The sequence below is a fragment of the Oncorhynchus masou genome, chromosome 27 (assembly GCF_036934945.1).
Source record: "Oncorhynchus masou masou isolate Uvic2021 chromosome 27, UVic_Omas_1.1, whole genome shotgun sequence".
NCBI classification, from domain to species: Eukaryota; Metazoa; Chordata; class Actinopteri; order Salmoniformes; family Salmonidae; genus Oncorhynchus; species Oncorhynchus masou.
This window is the reverse complement of record NC_088238.1, coordinates 58,914,074-58,935,738: the sequence shown is the minus strand read 5'-3', so window position 1 is coordinate 58,935,738 and position 21,665 is coordinate 58,914,074. Positions and strand designations below refer to the sequence as shown.

At 44.4% G+C, this 21,665-nt stretch overlaps 1 protein-coding gene across 2 annotated transcripts in view; it reads left to right on the top strand.

Annotated features, from left to right (window-relative positions):
* Positions 1-437: 437 nt before the first annotated feature.
* Positions 438-21,665, top strand: part of rell1 (RELT like 1) — a 65,563-nt gene continuing 44,335 nt past the window's right edge. Inside the window, exons 1-2 of one of the 2 annotated variants that reach the window (XM_064940784.1) lie at positions 438-711; positions 12,891-13,115. In XM_064940784.1, the coding sequence (XP_064796856.1) occupies positions 624-711; positions 12,891-13,115 (313 nt within the window). In that variant the 5' untranslated portion in view covers positions 438-623. Of the gene's footprint in view, positions 712-3,509; positions 3,894-12,890; positions 13,116-21,665 lie in introns of those variants that run through there. The other variant, XM_064940785.1, reaches the window with a different exon arrangement.

The following is a 21,665-nucleotide window of genomic DNA, read 5'->3' as shown; positions in this document are numbered from 1 at the left end:
GGCGTTGGTATGTTCACAGATTAAATGCCACGTTTAGGTTCATGGTTCACGCATGGCTTTTTTTTTAACGATCCTAACAATTTACGTATGGATTTTCTTACGGTCCCGACATTCGACCTTTTGGCAAGTATCTGGCTCCATAGCCAAACGCTGAAACTACGGATACAACTTTCTCTGCTCACATATAATTATCATAGTTCATATACGCCACTAATAATTCCCTCCATTTGCATGTTTCTGTTAGCTCGATACATCCTGACAAAGTACACCATATTACTGGCCTGCTAATGTGCCTGGACCTTGTAGGCTAAACTGCCGAGGAAAAACCCCATTACTCATCCAAATGGTTACCCAATCAGACAGGCGACGGAGCCGTTATTTCGAAGTGAACCACGCCTTTGACTCGTTTTTCAAACGACATAGGCTATTATATTCACTGCAGTTTGACTTGAAAACAAGAACACGCTTCATTACATTGTGTTGTTGTTTGCCAAAGTACGATAAATTTATTGTCCCTAAAAAAACGGAATCAATAAGCTTTTTTTTCTTTCAAGTTCAGGTATTTTAAGGCGTCAGCATGCTTGGATGTCGAAACAGTTGGGTAAAATATATTAATTTATTTAATGACGAAAGTTTTGGATTTCAGCGAGTGTTTTTATGGGGGAAGGCGGAAGTTCGGAGCTGAAGTCTACGCCCCTTCGTCGGTGATTGGTAGGGATTCTTTCATTAAGTATTTGTTGTCATTCAATGAGAGGCGATTCGTTTTCGTGCACATTTTTTTTCCATTGAAAAATACAGCACCAAACATTTTAGTTAGATGTAAAATAAGGCGACTAAGATCTCTTCGGCACAAACGTAGCAATTAATGGCTTATTTTTGACGTTCTCTTAGTCAGAATTGATCTACTTTAAGGAAGCATATCCTGGTTATGTTGTCTCTAAAGGGGCAAACAGTACTATCTATTGTCGCCATTTTTCTCGTTTTTCAAGTACACCACAGTGGATGTGTCCTTTTTTTAAATAAATAAAAATATTTAACTTGGCAAGTGAGTTAAGAACAAATTATTATTTACAATGATGCATACACTGGACGACACTGGGACAATTGTGCACCACTCTATGGGACAGCCTGGATTTGAACCAGGGTGTCTGTAGTGAAACCTCAAGCACGAAGATGCAGTGCTGTGCCACCCCATAAAGGCCCATAAACACCCGGAAATGTTTCCAATGGTTTTTCAGCCATTCATTTTCACATCGTTAAATTTGCAAAACACTTAAAGAAGCTCCTGCGCCATGGAGTGAAACCACTGCTACACCTGGCTATCAGCTGGGCCTTGTCTGGCATCGAAACAGTTCATTCAGCCTCATTTCCTGCCCTTAAAAAAACATAGCTGATATGGCTGACAACGGTTTGGCGCAACGTGGCCCATCCTGCTCTCCTGAATCGGCATCGGGACCTGTCCTGGATGGTCGCCCACGAGATCATCCCGGTCAGGGCCGTTATGCAGTCACGGGGCATGGCAAGGATATCCGCGTGCCCCCGACCAGGCTGCGGCCAAGAAGAGTCGGTGAGGCACATGCTCTGGGAGTGCAGAGCCGCCAGGGACCTGTGGAAGGAAGCAGGCCCCCTGATCACCTCGTGTCTGCCAGCAGGGGAGGACCTAACACCTCAGCTCGTGCTGTATGGGGTGGGCCGAAGGCCCATTCCATCGAAGACCTTCACCAAGCTCTGGTCCACCCTCACGTGCCTGAAGGAAGCACTGTGGTCCTCCCGTAACCTGCTGGTAGCGAAAAACGTAGAGACCACCCCCCAGGCAGTGGCCATGGTAGCCACGGAAGCCCTGGGGTGGTACGGAAGAAAGGGGGCCTCGACCCCAAGCGAAGGGTCCCCCACAACACCCTAGGTCCCGGCGGCCACGGCCGGACAGCGCTGCGGCGCCTAGGGCGATGCGCCTAGGGGAGGGATCCCCTCTGGGCCCCGAAGGACGGGACGATGATCCATTCAGAAGAGCAGGATGAGGTGAGCTTGATAAAGACTCACCCCGCTCCTGTTTAAGGGACTGAAGACAGCCTTTTAACAAAGTGGCTTTTTAACATGTTTTTCACGTCTTAAAAATGTTTTACCTTTGTTAGATCATTAGTACACATTTTAAATGGCTTTTACAGATTTGATGTTTTTACAAGGAAAGTACTTTTATTCATAGTTGTTTTCATTGGTTTTCACAACATGTACTTTTTAACAAATTTAAATGTAACTTTCAAGTGCTGTGTTTTATGCTTTGTTGCCGTTTTTATGTGTATAAATGATGTAAAAAATGTATGAGCTGTTTTTAAAGGAATTGTACCAATAAAACTTTTCCAAAAGAAAAACATAGCTGATATGGCTGACTTGCTTAAACAAATGTGGTTTCTACTGACAATTGAGACTATGGTATAAGGGGACAACGAGCAGAAGAGAGGCAGTCCGTAATTTAGATGAAGACATTAATGAGTGAGCTAGGACCGACGTAGTCTAACTATTTGTTCAGCACTTTTGAAATGTACAGCGAAAGAATTCAGAACATGGGCTGTTCTTACAGTATTCTCCATGTACACCAAGACAGAACTGTAGGATAAATTAAAGGGGAATATAAGCAGACAATGAAAGCTCTTACAATATTCAATGAATATTGAACAGGTGGGGCTCAAAACAGTTGGGGCTCAAAACAGGTGGGTCTTAAAACAGGTGGGGCTCAAAACAGGTGGGTCTCAAAACATGTGGGGCTCAAAACAGGTGGGGCTCAATACAGGTGGGGCTCAATACAGGTGGGGCTCAAAACAGGTGGGGCTCAAAACAGGTGGGACTCAAAACAGGTGGGTCTCAATACAGGTGGGGCTCAAAACAGTTGGGACTCAAAACAGGAGGGTCTCAAAACAGGTGGGTCTCAAAACAGGTGGGGCTCAATACAGGTGGGTCTCAATACAGGTGGGGCTCAAAACAGGTGGGTCTCAATACAGGTGGGGCTCAAAACAGGTGGGTCTCAAAACAGGTGGGTCTCAATACAGGTGGGTCTCAATACAGGTGGGGCTCAAAACAGGTGGGTCTCAATACAGGTGGGGCGCAAAACAGGAGGGGCTCAAAACAGGAGGGGCTCAAAACAGGAGGGGCTCAAAACAGGTGGGGCTCTGCACTTGCCCTGAAAGATGGGTTGCCACCGAAGGGGAATACATTAAGAGGCATAAAAACAATGCACATGATTAAGATAATATAATACATTTTAACATTTTCACTGTGGAAAATATATGGTAGCCTAACAAGCGAATAAACCACAGTCTATTACATTGATCAATTCTATTTGGACGTAGGCCTACCACTATATTATCCAAAAGAATGCATATAAACTGTATTTGAGTTTTTTTTTTTTAATGAAGCTGGAATTGATACCCATTTTATTTCTGATTACAGATCAGTTTTTCGCACAGACGTAGCGCTCGTGAAAGAAAGTATGGTACAGCTTTAAGAAAAGGGTGTTCCTCCCGAACTCGGATACGAATGAGGAAATGCAAACTCGATTCAGGACAAAAAAGTCCAAATGAACGCGCCTCCCTCGGTTTCCACTAATTACCACAGCCAAAGTCAAAAATGACAGTATCGTAAAAATGAATGAAAACAACAAATAGCTTTTTGATCTTAATTGAAGGTTATGTTTAAAATCACATTGTGAGAGAATTGAAGAAATAGGCGGGGTTTGTGGCTGTAGTGACCACCATATCCCTCCCTCCACAGACACAGTCCTCCTTGGTCGTAGGTGCCAGCGTCCAAACTAGGCTGCCTCAAGCCGAAAACATCGCCACACAGCCGGGCAGTAGTAGTTTTGAGCATGGCTAATTCAACTGGGATCAGTGTTGTACCACGTAAGTTATCAACTTATTTACCTCGTGTTTTGGACCAATTCTCGCATCCGCCTCCTTAAATGAAATCAATGCAGACTCAGTTGAACTTGTGATTTTGACATCTTAATTTCTCTACAAGTTTCACCATGAGATACAGATCAATGTCATGTGTATGTACCGTGGCTACTTATAATTAATTCATAGTCGAGGTTACTGTAAGGTGCGGCTGGGTGGACACCACGACTTTTCAAAATCCTAACATCGCTGAGCCTTTCAAATTAAACGACCGTCTCTCCGGTAGTATTTTTTTTTTATGTGTGGCGCGCACATAAACGATGTTACACTACAAGAGTCTTCACGGACGATTCTCGATACCATGTTGTCTGGCGAAAACAATGATTTGATTAGATTTTTAACGTAGTTACGAGCTGTGGTTCAAAGCAAGCCTGACAGTCAGACATTCACGCATACCATACAGTTAAAAATCTAGCAAACATTTTGAATTGAATAACGTTGTTTGTGAATTTCAGAGCTGTTTTGACACCTTTTTTTTGTTGTTGCTTTGGTTAAAAGCAAGTCCAAAACTTATACTAGAAGGCATCGCTCCAGGATGGAGCGTCAACACATTCTGGCTGAACAGCGTCATCTCACCGGCTTCTTCTATTGGCTATTGCAGATCACCGTTCTCAAAACTTTTCGTGGCACATTTTACGCTACAAAGAGCATTATAGATTGTTTTTGTGACGATTAAAATCATGTTTGAAAATATCGGGACGTCTAGGACTGCTCAAAGACGAGATCGGTAGCCCTCCGATTGCGTCTTTTACCCGCTCACGTTGAACGAGCGTCGGTACACACTACACAAAATCGTGTAGTGTATACCCGGTTTAGTTGCAACAGAGTAGCCTTACATAAACCTGCTATTGGATAACCTGAGTCCAAGTTGCTGTAGGCTAACATAGTAAAGGAACATCTGGGACATACAAATAACTGATATACACTACATGATCAAATGTTCAGCAAGCAGGTGTCCACATACATCTCATTCCAAAATCATGGGAATTAGTATGGAGTTGGTCCCCCCTTTGCTGCAATAACAGCCTCTACTCTTCTGGGAAGGCTTTCCACTAGATGTTGGAACATTGCTGCTATAACAGCCTCCACTCTTCTGGGAAGGCTTTCCACTAGATGTTGGAACATTGCTATGGGGACTTGCTTCCATTCAGCCACATGCACATTATTGAGGTCGGGTGCTGATGTTGGGCGATTAAGTCTGGTCTGCATTCCAATTCATCCCAAAGGTGCTTGATGGGGTTGAGGTCAGGGTTCTGTGCAGGCCAGTCAAGTTCTTCCACACCGATCTCAGCAAACCATTTCTGTATGGACCTCGCTTTGTGCATGGGGGAATTGTCATGCTGAAACAGGCAAGGGCCTTCCTCAAAACTGTTGCCCAAAAGTTGGAAGCACAGAATCTAGAATGTCATTGTATGCTGTAGTGTTAAGATTTCCATTCACTGGAACTAAGGGGCCCGAACCATGAAAAACAGCCCCAGACTGTTATACCTCCTCCGCCAAACTTTACAGTTGGCACTATGAATTGGGGCAGATAGCGTTCTCCTGGCATCTGCCAAATCCAGATTTGTCTGTCAGACTGCCAGATGGTGTAGTGTGATTCATCACTCCAGACAAAGCGTTTCCACTGCTCCAATGGCAGTGAGCTTTACACCACTCAAGCTGACTCTTTGCATTGCGCATGGTGATCTTAGGCTGGTGTACAGCTGCTCGGGCCGTAGAAACCCATTTCCTTAAGCACCCGACAAACATTATTTGTGCTGACGTTGCTTCCAGAGGCAGTTTAGAATTCTGTGGTGAGTGTTGCAACTGAGGACAGACCATTTTTATGCATTTCGGGACACTCGTTGGTCCGGTTCTGTGAGCTTGTGTGGTCTACCAGTTCACGGCTGAGCCGTTGTTGCTCCTAGATGTTTCCACTTCTCAATAACAGCGCTTACAGTTTACCGAGGCAGCTCCAGCAGGGAAGAAATATGACGAACTGACTTGTTGGAAAGGTGGCATCCTATGACGGTGCCACGTTGAAAGTCACTGAGCTCTTCAGTAAGGCCATTCTGCTGCCAGTGTTTGACTATGGAGATTGCATGGCTGTGTGCTTGATTTTTACACATGCAATGTGTACTGTCCACATACTTTTGTGTGTGTATATAGTTTTATTTTACGTTTGTGTTAATTAATGGATGTCCATGTTACAAATTGCGGTTTGTACAGTATGTTAGGGGAAGGGTTAGCTAACATGTTAAGTAGTTTAAAATGTAGTAGGTAGGTGTTAATGACCTAAAATGGTGAAGTTGTCCATGATGAGATTGTGTGTTTTGAATCTTTTGGTTTGTTATAGATCTACCCTGACCAACCAAGTAACCTTTAGTCTTATGGTACGATTGGTATGATATCATATTAATTTAATCTCCCTGGGTTTTCGTCTACAATGTTACGTCTAGTCTGAGACCAGCCTGCCTACAGTGATACAAAGTTTCATCACCAAAGTGGATACTTTTGCCAAGGGCAATGTTTTTGAACTTCCTGTGAGGCAGGTTGCATAGGCTGTCCAGCCTAGCGCTGTGTTTCTGTTGTCACCTTGTGCAATATGTAAAACTGCAGCTATAATAGGCCAATCCTGACCTATTGAACTCTTTTAATCTAAACGTGTACTGTTCTAATTGTAAGGCGGTATGGGCAGTGAAGAGTAGTGTAGGTCTAAACGTGGCGTCCTGTATGAAAATGAGGCATCCACAGGCAGAATGACTTCTGCTGTCTGGTTAAAGAATTTAAATTTAATGCCCAAACCGGTATAAACGCCCCCGTCATTTACAATGTGAAACGGCAAGCGTTAATTCCATTTGAGTGGAGGAAGACCAGAGTTATTATTGCCATTGACATGCCAAGAACAAGTCCTCAAAAACACATGACTTTAAGTTCCTGCTTTGGCTCTAAGCTTTTAGACCCTCCTGTACAATAACATAGGATATGACCTTTGAGGATATGGGGTTCTGCTTCGTCCTCCTTCGTGACTAACACAGCTTTGTGACCATGCAGCTGTTGCCTGTCACTCTCACAAAAGGCCCAAAACTTAATCCTCAGCCTTCGTTTGATTAAACACAAACATTCAATGTAATTCAACACGTGGTTTTAAAAATAAGCACGGGAGCATAGAGCACGGGAGCGTCTACGTGGTTGTAAGATGTGTCCGTTCCTCCGCCGGGTGCTCCGTGCAGGCCGGAGCTAGAAGGGAATCAAAGACAGCAGCCGAGTCTTGTTCCTCATGGGCAGGACACTCCTAACTCTGTGTTGTTTATCAGTGGCTGTTACAGGGAGAGAGTTTTGACATGCATAAAATTCGGGGAATTCTCTGGACAATTTGGCACAAATTTAATCTAAAAGTAGGTACTTTTTCTTATGTTCTTTTGTGACATCAGACTCTCCTGATTATGATTCTGGTTCAGTGATTTTTATAGAAGTGTTAATACATTCTTTAACTAGTTAGCTTTGTCTAAAATGTAATACAAGTAGTTGGACAGCCTCATGGAAAAAAAAAGACATCCACATCCTCTCATCTCCTCAGTGGAACCATTCTGCTTGACACGTAGCAGGAAGCTCCCTGTGTTTTGGCCTTCTAGATCCCGTTGAACGGTCGACTTACACAGAGACCAGTGTTGACATAAACCTCTGGACCTACCAATAAAAATAGTTGCGTACACCTACAACATGTCTGGGAAGTTTCTGCTTAAGTGAATGTCAACCACTGGACAATAATGACTGGCATTATGTGGTCCTTTTGACATAAACCTTGTTTCGGAAGGGGATCACTGTGCCATTATGAAATCCCCGTCTCCCCGTCTCTTTAATTAACCAATCGACTTTTGATATAGTCTGGTATTGTTCAAATTGATGAGGATACTATGGATTTCTTCAATGGCTGAATTCTCCTACAACATAGTTTCAGGTGTGTGTGTGTGTGTGTGTGTGTGTGTGTGTGGCGTAGTGCCACAGCTAAGGAATATGTAGAGACCAGGGCCTATGATATTCAACTTTCAAGGACATCCATAGAGGAAATGGTTACTCTTATTTACCAACACATACACTCACAGGGCCCACATTCAACCATCATAATATCCTCATCTCCCATGTCGCATCACTGCAAATTACAGTCATTCATTTTTGCCGGTGTGTGTGTTTTTTTTTTGTTTTTGTTTTTTGCGCAGATTATTTGACATGGCATATGTGTCTGTATGGATATGGGGGGGGGGGCATATGTGTCTGTATGGATATGGGGGGGCATATGTGTCTGTATGGATATGGGGGGGGCATATGTGTCTGTATGGATATGGGGGGGCATATGTCTGTATGTATGGATATGGGGGGGCATATGTGTCTGTATGGATATGGGGGGGCATATGTGTCTGTATGGATATGGGGGGGCATATGTGTCTGTATGGATATGTGTCTGGGGGGGGGCATATGTGTCTGTATGGATATGGGGGGGGGGGCATATGTGTCTGTATGGGGGGGCATATATGGGGGGGGCATATGTGTCTGTATGGATATGGGGGGGGGGGGGCATATGTGTCTGTATGGATATGGGGGGGGCATATACCACAGCGGCAGGAAATCTGAAGAAAGTCAGATGAGACAATATAGGATTTAATTCCTCTGATAACATTAATCTCTGTGGATGATGTGTACGATCCACACGGAGCTAGAGATGGGAGGGGAAAATGGATGCTCTGAGACCTGCTGTTGTGTGTGTGTGTGTGTTTATGTGTAAAGTGAGGGATGAGGCAGGAGAAATGTAACCATTCTCAAATGAATTTTATTTTTTTATTTTACCTTTAATTTAACTAGGCAAGTCAGTTAAGAACAAATTCTTATTTTCAATGACGGCCTAGGAACAGTGGGTTAACTGCCTGTTCAGGGGCAGAACGACAGAATACACAGAGACATGGCATGGACTGACCGTCCATGATAACAAATTATAGTTGGAACTAGGTTGAGGCTATACAGTGTTTGTCAACAAACATTGGAGTAAAATAGGCTCATATTTTGGGTTCTGATGTGGTACGACACACACATCCATATCTTGACCACCCCCCCCCCAAACATTCGATCTGTCGGGAGGTAACTTGGATGGTTCCGTGACCCGGGTTGAGGCATGTCTCGAACCCGGCTCGTAGCCCGTAACAAAGAAGGAGACAGTGCGGAGATGAAGAAATAACTTTATTTAATAAATATATTTGTTAACTATATCCAGGTAACAGTGTAGTGTGAGTGCCAAAACAAATACAACGCAAAGAAGCCCCCCCAAAAGGCCACAACCAAAAACAACAACAGTATGCCTGTGTGGAGAGAGTGTCCTCGACGTATTGGAGGGGAGGGGGAAGAGGTGTATGTGTCTCATTTCACGGACGACCCTCGCAGCTCCGCCCACTAACATCCTATAAATGAAAACGAGAACCGAGAGAAAGGAGTGGTCAGTGGTCAGAGTAGACCACAGTCAGATGCTTCAGGGTGAGAGGGACAATGGGGGAGGAAACACAAAGACATACATACACACACCCACCCACCGAGAGTGGTATGTTTGTACATCGTACGGTCACATGTAAACACCGTCACACAGAACACAGTCACTAGACACGCTCTCACTCCCTCGCACACAGACGGGGATGCACACTGGAGGAAACACAATGACCCGATTGTCTGCTTCATGTGGCGCTGGATGGAATGTCTCACGTGGGAAATGTCAGGGGAAGATACGCACTGTAACCTTTGACCCCCACCATACCTTTCCCTCCTGTGAGCCAGATTCAGTCAGGAATATCTGAGACAGTCTTGTCTGAAATTAATTGTTGACACCCCTTGATTTAAGGGTATGATCTTTAACCCTGTAACTTTCTCACTCATTATATACGATTCATTCAGGAGTATCTGTAACCATGGTAACATCCACATTAATGTAGAAGTGTTTAGAAATATATATTCTTATTTACAATAAAAGTGACTCTAAAATGACATTATTTACCATTTAATTTCTATTGGGCACAAAATAATCTGAAACACAACCATCGCGCACTAGGATTATGGGACCAAACCATCACCGGGGGGGGGGCACCTTGTGGTTTTGGCCTCAGTTAGTCACAGAGGAAGTGGAAAGATTTTCCCCAAACTAAAGAGACCTTGTGGTGTGTGTGTCACTCCATTCCTGATGGCACATGGATGGCCGGCCCCCGTCCAAGCAATGGCCCTTAGAGACCTGATAAACAGGCCCGCCAACTGGCCTGATAAACAGGCCCGCCAACTGTCCCTGATAAACAGGCCCGCCAACTGTCCCTGATAAACAGGCCCGCCAACTGTCCCTGATAAACAGGCCCGCCAACTGTCCTGATAAACAGGCCCGCCAACTGTCCCTGATAAACAGGCCCGCCAACTGTCCCTGATAAACAGGCCCGCCAACTGTCCTGATAAACAGGCCCGCCAACTGGCCTGATAAACAGGCCCGCCAACTGTCCCTGATAAACAGGCCCGCCAACTGTCCTGATAAACAGGCCCGCCAACTGTCCCTGATAAACAGGCCCGCCAACTGGCCTGATAAACAGGCCCGCCAACTGGCCTGATAAACAGGCCCGCCAACTGGCCTGATAAACAGGCCCGCCAACTGTCCTGATAAACAGGCCTGCCAACTGTCCTGATAAACAGGCCCGCCAACTGTCCCTGATAAACAGGCCCGCCAACTGTCCTGATAAACAGGCCCGCCAACTGTCCTGATAAACAGGCCCGCCAACTGTCCCTGATAAACAGGCCCGCCAACTGTCCCTGATAAACAGGCCCGCCAACTGTCCCTGATAAACAGGCCCGCCAACTGTCCCTGATAAACAGGCCCGCCAACTGTCCCTGATAAACAGGCCCGCCAACTGTCCTGATAAACAGGCCCGCCAACTGTCCTGATAAACAGGCCCGCCAACTGTCCTGATAAACAGGCCCGCCAACTGGCCTGATAAACAGGCCCGCCAACTGGCCTGATAAACAGGCCCGCCAACTGTCCTGATAAACAGGCCCGCCAACTGTCCTGATAAACAGGCCCGCCAACTGGCCTGATAAACAGGCCCGCCAACTGGCCTGATAAACACTGCCTTCACAACAGTCCTGCTCTGTGTCTTGCAGATCTCTCTCTTTCTGCTTCTGTCTTTCTGCTTCCCTCTTTTTCTCCAATAAACTTTCCCAGAGAGAGTATGTTGAGGGAAAACAACAACCGAGCGAGAGACGAGGAGGAGAGAGCTGAAAATTTCCAGGGATTACAGTCTCCCTGGAGTCAGCAGTCTCCCTGGTGATACGGACATTCTGTCTCTGTCTTTCTCTCTCTCCTCTCTTGGCCATTTTTAAAAGGGCTGTCGGCGGACATGACAGCCCGCAGCGCTGGGGAGAGAAATATGGGACAGCACTTTTTATCCAGCGAGCGAGGAAACATGAAAGCACTGCCGACATTCATTATCACCTGAATGACTGCAGAGTTCAGTTCCGACGAGCGCTTAAATCCTCCCTCTGCTGACCAGTAGGAAAATCTGGTGCCACTCAGCATACGAGTCAAAATGTGACATGTCAGTGGTGACGAGGTCGTAAATTGAATGATGACTAATGGAGTGTCTTGTGATTACCACACATGCGTTATCCATTTTGTTAATCTCTTGACAATATGTAGTAGTCTTATTTTTCCATCCTCCTTTCCTTCTCTCATCCCCCTTTTCGATCTCCTTCTCATCTGGTATGGTTTTATATTGTTACCGTCCTTTTGACATTAACCTACTTTAGGAAGGGTACTCTCTGCGCCATTTTGAGTCCCCCCCCCCCCCCCTTCCTCACTTTTCAGTATCTGATCAACATTGATATCTGATATTGTTCCTGAATGGCAACTGACATATTGATGAGGATACTATGGGTTTCCTCAATTATTGTTTTCCCCTATAACCCAGTTTGAGGTGTGTGTGGCGTATTCCTGAGCTGTGGCACTATGATATTTAACTTTCAGGGACGTCCATAGAGGAAATGGTTACTCTTATTTACCAACACATACTCTCACACTCACAGGGCCCACATTGAACCATCATAAAGTCCTCACATCTTTCTTTCTCCTCATCGCCTCTATCCATATCCCCTTTTTCTCTCTCCTCGTCGCCTCTATCCATATCCCCTTTTTCTCTCTCCTCGTCGCCTCTATCCATATCCCCTTTTTCTCTCTCCTCGTCGCCTCTATCCATATCCCCTTTTTCTCTCTCCTCGTCGCCTCTATCCATATCCCCTTTTTCTCTCTCCTCGTCGCCTCTATCCATATCCCCTTTTTCTCTCTCCTCTATCCATATCCGCCTCTATCCATGTCCCCCTTTCTCTCTCCTCGTCGCCTCTATCCTCGGCCCCCTTTTTCTCGCTCTCCTCGTCGCCTCTATCCTCGGCCCCCTTTTTCTCGCTCTCCTCGTCGCCTCTATCCTCGGCCCCCTTTTTCTCGCTCTCCTCGTCGCCTCTATCCTCGTGTCCCTTTTTCTCGCTCTCCTCGTCGCCTCTATCCTCGTGTCCCTTTTTCTCGCTCTCCTCGTCGCCTCTATCCTCGTGTCCCTTTTTCTCGCTCTCCTCGTCGCCTCTATCCTCCTGTCCCTTTTTCTCGCTCTCCTCGTCGCCTCTATCCTCCTGTCCCTTTTTCTCGCTCTCCTCGTCGCCTCTATCCTCCTGTCCCTTTTTCTCGCTCTCCTCGTCGCCTCTATCCTCCTGTCCCTTTTTCTCGCTCTCCTCGTCGCCTCTATCCTCGTGTCCCTTTTTCTCGCTCTCCTCGTCGCCTCTATCCTCGTCCCCCTTTTTCTCGCTCTCCTCATCGCCTCTATCCTCGTGTCCCTTTTTCTCGCTATCCTCGTGTCCCTTTTTCTCGCTCTCCTCATCGCCTCTATCCTCCACCGGTCTGCTTTCTAGCGGGTGAGACAGCGGGGGGAGGCAGCAGTGCAGGAGACGACCATGTGAACCCAGAGTACATAGCCTTCGTCCTGGTGCCGGTCTTCTTCCTCCTGGGTCTCCTGGGGGTCTTGGTGTGTCACGTCCTGAAGAGCAAGGGTTACCGCTGCACCACCGAGGCTGAGGAAGAGGAGGAGGCGGCCCGGGTAGCAGAGGCGGAAAAGAAGGATCTGGAGATGTGTACAGGTGAGAGATTTAATATTTTCTCATTTAGGGGTTCATATGCCAACCGGGATTTGAAACTTAATGGTTCACGATCCTCTGTACACTAACTCTTTACTTAAATTCACTTGTGTTAACTGACGGGACATTTCGGAAAAATTTTGTTCTCTATGCTATTGTTCTGGTTGTTGCTGTAGTCAGTCATGACTTGAGTAGAAAGTTATGCATTGAGACGGGATGCCTTTAAAAAAAATAATTAAAACATCTTAGGTCTATTGGGAGCAACCTTGGTCAAGACTATTCGGTTGGGTTTAGTATTGGATTTTCCTTGTAAACACTTTTACTATTGCAACATCGAAGCTTATTGTCTAGTGTTTTTAGATTGCCTGAGTGACCAAGATACGGTACAGAGTGTTTCGTTTGTCTCGGAAAGATAATCAAGATGTCGCAATAGTTTCTCAACAATTGTGAACGTTGTCATTCTGGCAACGTTTCCTGCCACTGGTTTCATCTTCACTTCTCTGGTCAATACCATTCAGGTGGAGGGGGGGGGGGGATTCTATCATTCGTGTCATAGAACTATGAGTCAGAGCATGGAAGTGAGGTCAGGGTCATCAAGCCAAATACCCCCACCTACTCCAATAGTAATGGACCATTCCCGTGTTGTTACTGTAGTTAATGTGCAACGTTTACATGTTTGTATTTAACGAGGCAAAGTCGGGTTAATTAGGAACAAATTCTTATATTACGATGACGCCCAAACCCTCCCCTAACCTGGACGACTGTGACGCCGGGTCCAATTGTGACGCCGTCGTATGGGACTCCCGGCCAGTTGTGACACAGCCCTGGAATCGAACCAAGGTCTGTAGTACTGAGATGAAAGTGAGGGAGCGTGTATGCTCTGGAATTGTTCCTGAGTTCCAACACAAGCGCCATGTTGGAGGGGAAGAACGCCTGACCTCCATGAAACACCATCTAATGTTATGGGTCTCGTACACGTGTTTAGCAGGTGTTATTGCGGGTCTAGAGAAATGCTTGTGTGTTTCTCGCTTCAACAGTGCAGTAATATCTAACAATACACACAATCCAAAGGAACGGAATTAAGAATCTCTATAAATATTTGGACTAGAAATGTCAGAGTGGCATAGACTAAGATACAGTAGAATAGAATACAGTATATATACACATAGACTAAGATGCAGTAGAATAGAATACAGTATATATACACATAGACTAAGATGCAGTAGAATAGAATACAGTATATATACACATAGACTAAGATGCAGTAGAATAGAATACAGTATATATACACATAGACTAAGATGCAGTAGAATAGAATACAGTATATATACACATAGACTAAGATGCAGTAGAATAGATTACAGTATATACACACATAGACTAAGATGCAGTAGAATAGAATACAGTATATACACACATAGACTAAGATGCAGTAGAATAGAATACAGTATATACACACATATGAGATGAGTAATACATAGACTAAGATACAGTATATATACACATATGAGATGAGTAATACAAAATATGTAAACATTATTAAAGTGACTAGTGTTCCATTTATTAAAGTGGGCAGTGGTTTCAAGTCTATGTATATAGGTAGCAGCATCTAATGTGCTAGTGATGGCTATTTAACAGTCTGATGGTCTTGAGATAGAAGCTGTTTTTCAGTCTCTCGGTCCCAGCTTTGATGCACCTGTACTGACCTCGCCTTCTGGATGATAGCGGGAGAACAGACTCGCATGGTTGTTGTCCTTGATTATCTTTTTAGCCTTCCTGTGACATCAGGTGCAGCAGCCTCTGCAAGTATGAAAAAATGTGCTCTCTCTCTCTCTCTCTCTCTCACACACCTGTTCTTTCTGTCTCTACCACTTATTAAAGCCATTGACATAGAGCTGCATGCCTGGTCTTTCCTAAAGGAAGGTTGAGACTGCAGTCTTTGTAAAGGGTTAAGGGAATTCTCTTTCCTCTCACCTTTCACCTACAGAATAGGGAGGATCTTTCTAACAGGACTTTGGCATTCCCATTAGAGGTTGGGCCTTTTAGTGTGCCTTCTGCAGGGCATAACATTAACACCCGCTGTTTGCGGGTAGATTTCGGTATTGGCGGGTAAGAATGTACATTAGACCAGCCACGTTGGCGGGTGGCCAATTTGCATGGCATTACATTCGCGAATGGAAAAAAAAAAGAGTCAAGTATGAGAACATGTCGGAGTTTGGGTTAGAATCATGCAGCTGTTATTAAAGTATTTCTGCTGTTTTGTTCCATAGCTGCTAATTGCACAAAGAAAGATGAAGTATACAACCCACCCTACGCAGCAACACTGCTTGGCAGGGGGATCTGTGCGCACCGAGTGACGCGCGATATACATTCGTTTTCGGAGGCGCTGCGCACAGGCATACACGTTGATCAAGTTTACTCGAACGTCTACAAAGTGAGACTTTCGCCAAGTGTTTCTTGTCAATTTATATTGCTTTGTTCACAAGCTCGGGTTTTTCAACGTTAGTGTGCTGCTTCCACTGATAGTGAAGAGACGCCCTAGTCGGATCCTAAATCTCTCTCACACACGTGACAGAACTCGAGTGGCCCTGTTACCGCGGTAACCTCCCGCCCTTAAAGGGGCAGCTGAACATTTAGTCTCGTCTCTATTATGGTTAAAATACTGGAGTTACAAAACAATTTTTATGAGATTGAGCAATATAACTATATTACTTATTACTAATATTTCTTGCTTTTGAAACATTACTAAGCATGCTCGTCTTTTTTTGTTGTTGATAGTGAAACAATATTTTGGTTGGTAAAACATCTGAGTGGCTGGTAGATTTTTTTTATATTTATTTTTTATTTTTTATATCTATCTGCTACAGTGGCTGGTGGACCAAAATGTACATTTTAGCCACGGACTGTCTGAAACCTCTAGTCTCTCCAGGCCCAACCCCTCTTTCCACATTGTTTAGAGACAAAAGAGTTGGAAAGAACCTTGTTTATTTTACACTCTACTTCCTGGTTCAATTCTGAGTCAACCAGGGTTAGAGAAGGAAAGTGTTTATTTTAATTTTAGCTGTAGATGGGTTAGGGGGGGGGGGAAGGGAGGTTACTGTAGATGGGTTATGGGTTAGGGGGGGGGGGTTACTGTAGATGGGTTAGGGGGGTTACTGTAGATGGGTTAGGCGGGGGGGGGTTACTGTAGATGGGTTAGGGGGGGGGGTTACTGTAGATGGGTTAGGGGGGTTACTGTAGATGGGTTGGGGGGAAGGGAGGTTACTGTAGATGGGAAGGGAGGTTACTGTAGATGGGTTGGGGGGGAAGGGAGGTTACTGTAGATGGGTTAGGGGGAGGTTACTGTAGATGGGAAGGGAGGTTACTGTAGATGGGTTGGGGGGGAAGGGAGGTTACTGTAGATGGGTTAGGGGGAGGTTACTGTAGATGGGTTAGGGGGGGAAGGGAGGTTACTGTAGATGGGTTAGGGGGAGGTTACTGTAGATGGGTTAGGGGGAGGGCAAAGGCCATTTTTGAAGAATGTTTCACAACGTGATATATTGATATACGTTAAGCATTTAATCTAAGGGCCAGGTTTTGTTCAGTTGCGCACACCGTGGCAAAACCTTTTGCAATGGGAAATCAAAATCTGTGTTCTTCCAATTTGGACAAGTTCATTAACTACCTCTGTTTCAAAACACTTTCTTGGTTTCAACAGAACCCGACCACAGCTACAGTGGGGCAAAAAAGTATTTAGTCAGCCACCAATTGTGCAAGTTCTCCCACTTAAAAAGACGAGAGGCCTGTAATTTTCATCATAGGTACACTTCAACTATGACAGACAAAATGAGAGAAAAAAATCCAGAAAATCACATTGTAGGATTTTTAATGAATTTATTTGCAAATTATGGTGGGAAGTAAATAACAGTACGTTTTGAGACTGAAGACACCGAGTTTCATTGTAGTTTATGTAAGTTTGGTTTTGAGAGTTAAAACAAAAAAGTAGTGTTTTTGAGTTTGTTTTGAAAACCTATTAAAAAAATAACTTAAACTGCAATGAATGAAATACACACACACACACACACACACAGTTGAAGTTGGAAGTTTACCTCCCCCTTTGCCAAATGCATTTAAGCTCAGTTTTTCACAATTCCTGACATTTAATCTTAGTAAAAATTCCCTGTTTTAGGTCAGTTGGGATCTCCACTTTTATTTTAAGAATGTGAAATATCAGAATAATAGAGAATGATTTATTTATTTCATCACATTCCCAGTGGGTCAGAAGTTTACATACTCAATTAGTAGTTGGTAGCATTGCCTTTTTAAATTGTTTAACTTGGGTCAAATGTTTCGGGTAGCCTTCCACAAGCTTCCCACAATAAGTTGGTGTGAGTTTTGGCCCATTCCTCCTGACAGAGCTGGTGTAACTGAGTCAGGTTTGTAGGCCTCCTTGCTTGTACACGCTGCTTTTTTTTTAGCTTACCCCACAAATGTTCTATGGGATTGAGGTCAGGGCTTTGTGATGACCACTCCAATACCTTGACTTTGTTGTCCTTAAGCCAGTTTGCCACAACTTTGGAAGTATGCTTGGGGTCATTGTCCATTTGGAAGACCCATTTGCGATCAAGCTTTAACTTCCTGACTGATGTCTTGAGATGTTGCTTCAATATATCCACATAATGTTCCTCCCTAATGATGCCATCTATTTTGTGAAGTGCACCAGTCCCTCCTGCAGCAAAGCACCCCCACAACATGATGCTGCCACCCCCATGCTTCACTGTTGGGATGGTGCTCTTTGGCTTGCAAGCATCCCCCTTTTTCCTCCAAACATAACAATGGTCAATATGACCAAACAGTTCTATTTTTGTTTCATCAGACCAGAGGACATTTCTCCAAAAAGTACAATATTTGTCCCCATGTGCAGTTGCAAACCGTAGTCTGGCTTTTTTATGGCAGTTTTGGAGCAGTGGCTTCTTCCTTGCCGAGCTGCCTTTCAGGTTATGTCGATATGGGACTTGTTTTACTGTGGATATAGATACCTTTGTACCGGTTTCCTCCAGCATCTTCACAAGGACCTTTGCTGTTGTTCTGGGATTGATTTGCACTTTTCACACCAATGTACGTTAATCTCCAGGAGACAGACCGCGTCTCCTTCCTGAGGGGTATGACGGCCGTGTGGTCCCATGGTGTTTATACTTGCGTACCATTGTTTGTACAGATGAACGTGGTACCTTCAGGCGTTTGGAAATTGCTCCCGAGGACGAACCAGACTTGTGGAGGTCTACATTTTTCTTTCTGAGATCTTTTCCCATGATGTCAAGCAGAGGCACTAAGTTTGAAGGTAGGCCTTGAAATAAATCCACAGGTACACCTTCAATTGACTCAGGCTAATAGACGACATTTATCAGAAGCTTCTAAAGCCATGTTAGATGACACTACAGTGGTAGGCTTGATTACCAACAACGACTAGACGGCCTACAGGGAGGTGGTGAGGGCCCTCGGAGTGTGGTGTCAGAAAAATAACTTCACACTCAAGTCAACAAAACTAAGGGGGTGATCGTGGACTTCAGGAAACAGCAGAGGGAGCATCCCCCCCCCATCCACATCGACGGGACAGTAGTGGAGAAGGTGGACAGTTAAGTTCCTCAGCCTACACATCACGGACAAACTGAAATGGTCCATCCACAGACAGCGTTGTGAAGGAGGTGCAACAGCCTCAGGAGGCTGAAGAAATGTGGCTTGTCACCAAAAGCACTCAAACCTTTACAGATGCACAATCGAGAGCATCCTGGCAGGCTGTATCACCGCCTGGTACGGCAACTGCTCCGCCCACCCGATGTCACAGGAAGGCCATAAACTGCCTGTTCACCCCGCTATCATCCAGAAGGCGAGGTCAGTACAGGTGCATCAAAGCAGGGACCGAGAGCCTGAAAAAACAGCTTCTATCTCAAGGCCATCAGACTGTTAAACAGTCACCACTAACATTGAGTGGCTGCTGCCAACACACTGACACAGACTCAACTCCAGCCACTTTAATAGTGGAAATTGATGTAAAAATATGTCACCAGCCACTTTAAACAATGCTACTTAATATAATGTTTACATACCCTACATTACTCATCTCATATGTATATTCTGTACTCTATATCATCTACTGCATCTTGCCTATGCCGTTCGGCCATCGTTCATTCATAAATTTATATGTACATATTCTTATTCATTCCTTTACACTTGTGTGTGTATAAGGTAGTTGTTGTGAAATTGTTAGATTACTTGTTAGATATTCCTGCATGGTCTGAACAAGAAGCACAAGCATTTTGCTACACTCACGTTAACGTCTGCTGAACATGTATATGTGACCAATAACATTTGCTTAAAGCCATGACAACATTTTCTGGAATTTTCCAAGCTGTTTAAAGGCAAAGTAAACTTAGTGTATATTAACTTCTGACTCACTCGAATTGTGATACAGTGAAATAAACTATTGTAGGAAAGATTACTTAGGGCATCTACTTGGTGCATGACACAACTGACTTGCCAAAACTATATTTTGTTAACAAGAAATTTGTGGTGTGGTTGAAACACTTAGGTTGGGGTATTTAAAACTTGTTATGTAAACTTCTGACTTCAACTGTATACACACACACACACACACACACATTATGTGGGACACGCTGTATATTGTACTATTAGACTGACCGACAGTCCACATGTCATTTAACATCCATTTTGTAACCTACATTTTTCATACTCAATTGTATTTTAGTATTAAACTGATCTACTTTCTCACAACAAAATATTTATCACTCATATTTTTACAACTGCAATAATCACAAAACATTGATGGCATGATAACAACACTGTTGAAGGTAAAATATTACTTAAACGCTGTTGAATATGCCGATAATGCGAGGTGCTACATTACCTTCCACTGGGTCACCCAGGCAACAGACCTCCCACTGGGTCACCCAGGCAACAGACCTCCCACTGGGTCACCCAGGCAACAGACCTCCCACTGGGTCACCCAGGCAACAGACCTCTTCACTGGGTCACCCAGGCAACAGACCTTCCACTGGGTCTCACTGGGTCACCCAGGCAACAGACCTCTCACTGGGTCACCCAGGCAACAGACTTCCACTGGGTCACCCAGGCAACAGACCTCTCACTGGGTCACCCAGGCAACAGACCTCTCACTGGGTCACCCAGGCACTGGGTCACCCAGGCAACAGACCTCTCACTGGGTCACCCAGGCAACAGACCTCTCACTGGGTCACCCAGGCAACAGACCTCTCACTGGGTCACCCAGGCAACAGACCTCTCACTGGGTCACCCAGGCAACAGACCTCTCACTGGGTCACCCAGGCAACAGACCTCTCACTGGGTCACCCAGGCAACAGACTTCTCACTGGGTCACCCAGGCAACAGACCTTCCACGCAAAACAAAGACAGGCTAGTAGCCTTTCTACCAGAGTGTTATTCATCGTTTAAGCCCCATTCAATCCTAAAGCTTATCCTCAGGTTTCAGATGATACTGTATGTATATCTCACTGACTCATGGAACAGTTTTACAGGCAGGTTTGGCTCTTGAGAGGGGGCTGTGTGTATGCATAGGTGTACAGTGTGTGTCGACTGTGTAGGTGTGTGTGTGTGTGTGTGTACACTGTGCGCTGTGTAGACAGCCCTCATCTGTTACTTCTGCTCCAGTTTACTACAACAATACCAATAGGCCTTGCTATGGTGTTATAAGGAAGGTCCTAAATATGAGGAACTTAATATACTGTGTGTAGGGATGGTCGTATACTGTATTTTACGATATACAGGTATTGATGCACGGACCGGTTTGGGTTTTCACTTTACTTTCTATAACAGTATTTGAATGTTTTATTTTTATTTTTAAATGTGATACGCAGTGTGCAACGTCTATTTTTTTTGTAGTTTAATTTGCTACTTGAGCTCTTTCTTTCTTTTATATTTATTTATATATATATATAAAATCTGCATGTTTGTTCCACAGTATCTTCTAAATCGAAGAGGAGTACACAAAGTAAAATTTGTTAGCTACTTCATTTAGCTATGAGAATTAAATGTAGCTAAAGATTATAGGGTCCACAAGAAAACACTTATCAACACTTTGGTTCCTACCCTGCCACAATAACTCGACCCTGGGATTTTCATTCCTTGTCATGTCAAGCACTGTATTCAAAGTGCACACTTGTTAAAAATGAAAATTATATATTCTAATTTTAGAAAACTCATTATATTCCAACAGTTCACCCAAGTGTTTTGCTCTAAATCGCAATTGCAACATTTGGTTAAAAATAAGTCCTAGATTATTTGCCCAAGTTATGCAGCCCTATGTGGCAGTGTGGAAATAATCTCCAAATGAGTGTAGGAAATGCAGAAATTGTTAAAATTATTTTGGGTTGAATTGAACAGTATAAAACTATCAAAATAGACTCATTAAAACCACCTAATGTATGTGTTGCCATCCTAAGGATCACTCACGACTCAAAAGCAAATTTAGAACTTTTATTATTAAAAAAAAATTACAGTCCAATTTTCATAACCAATTAT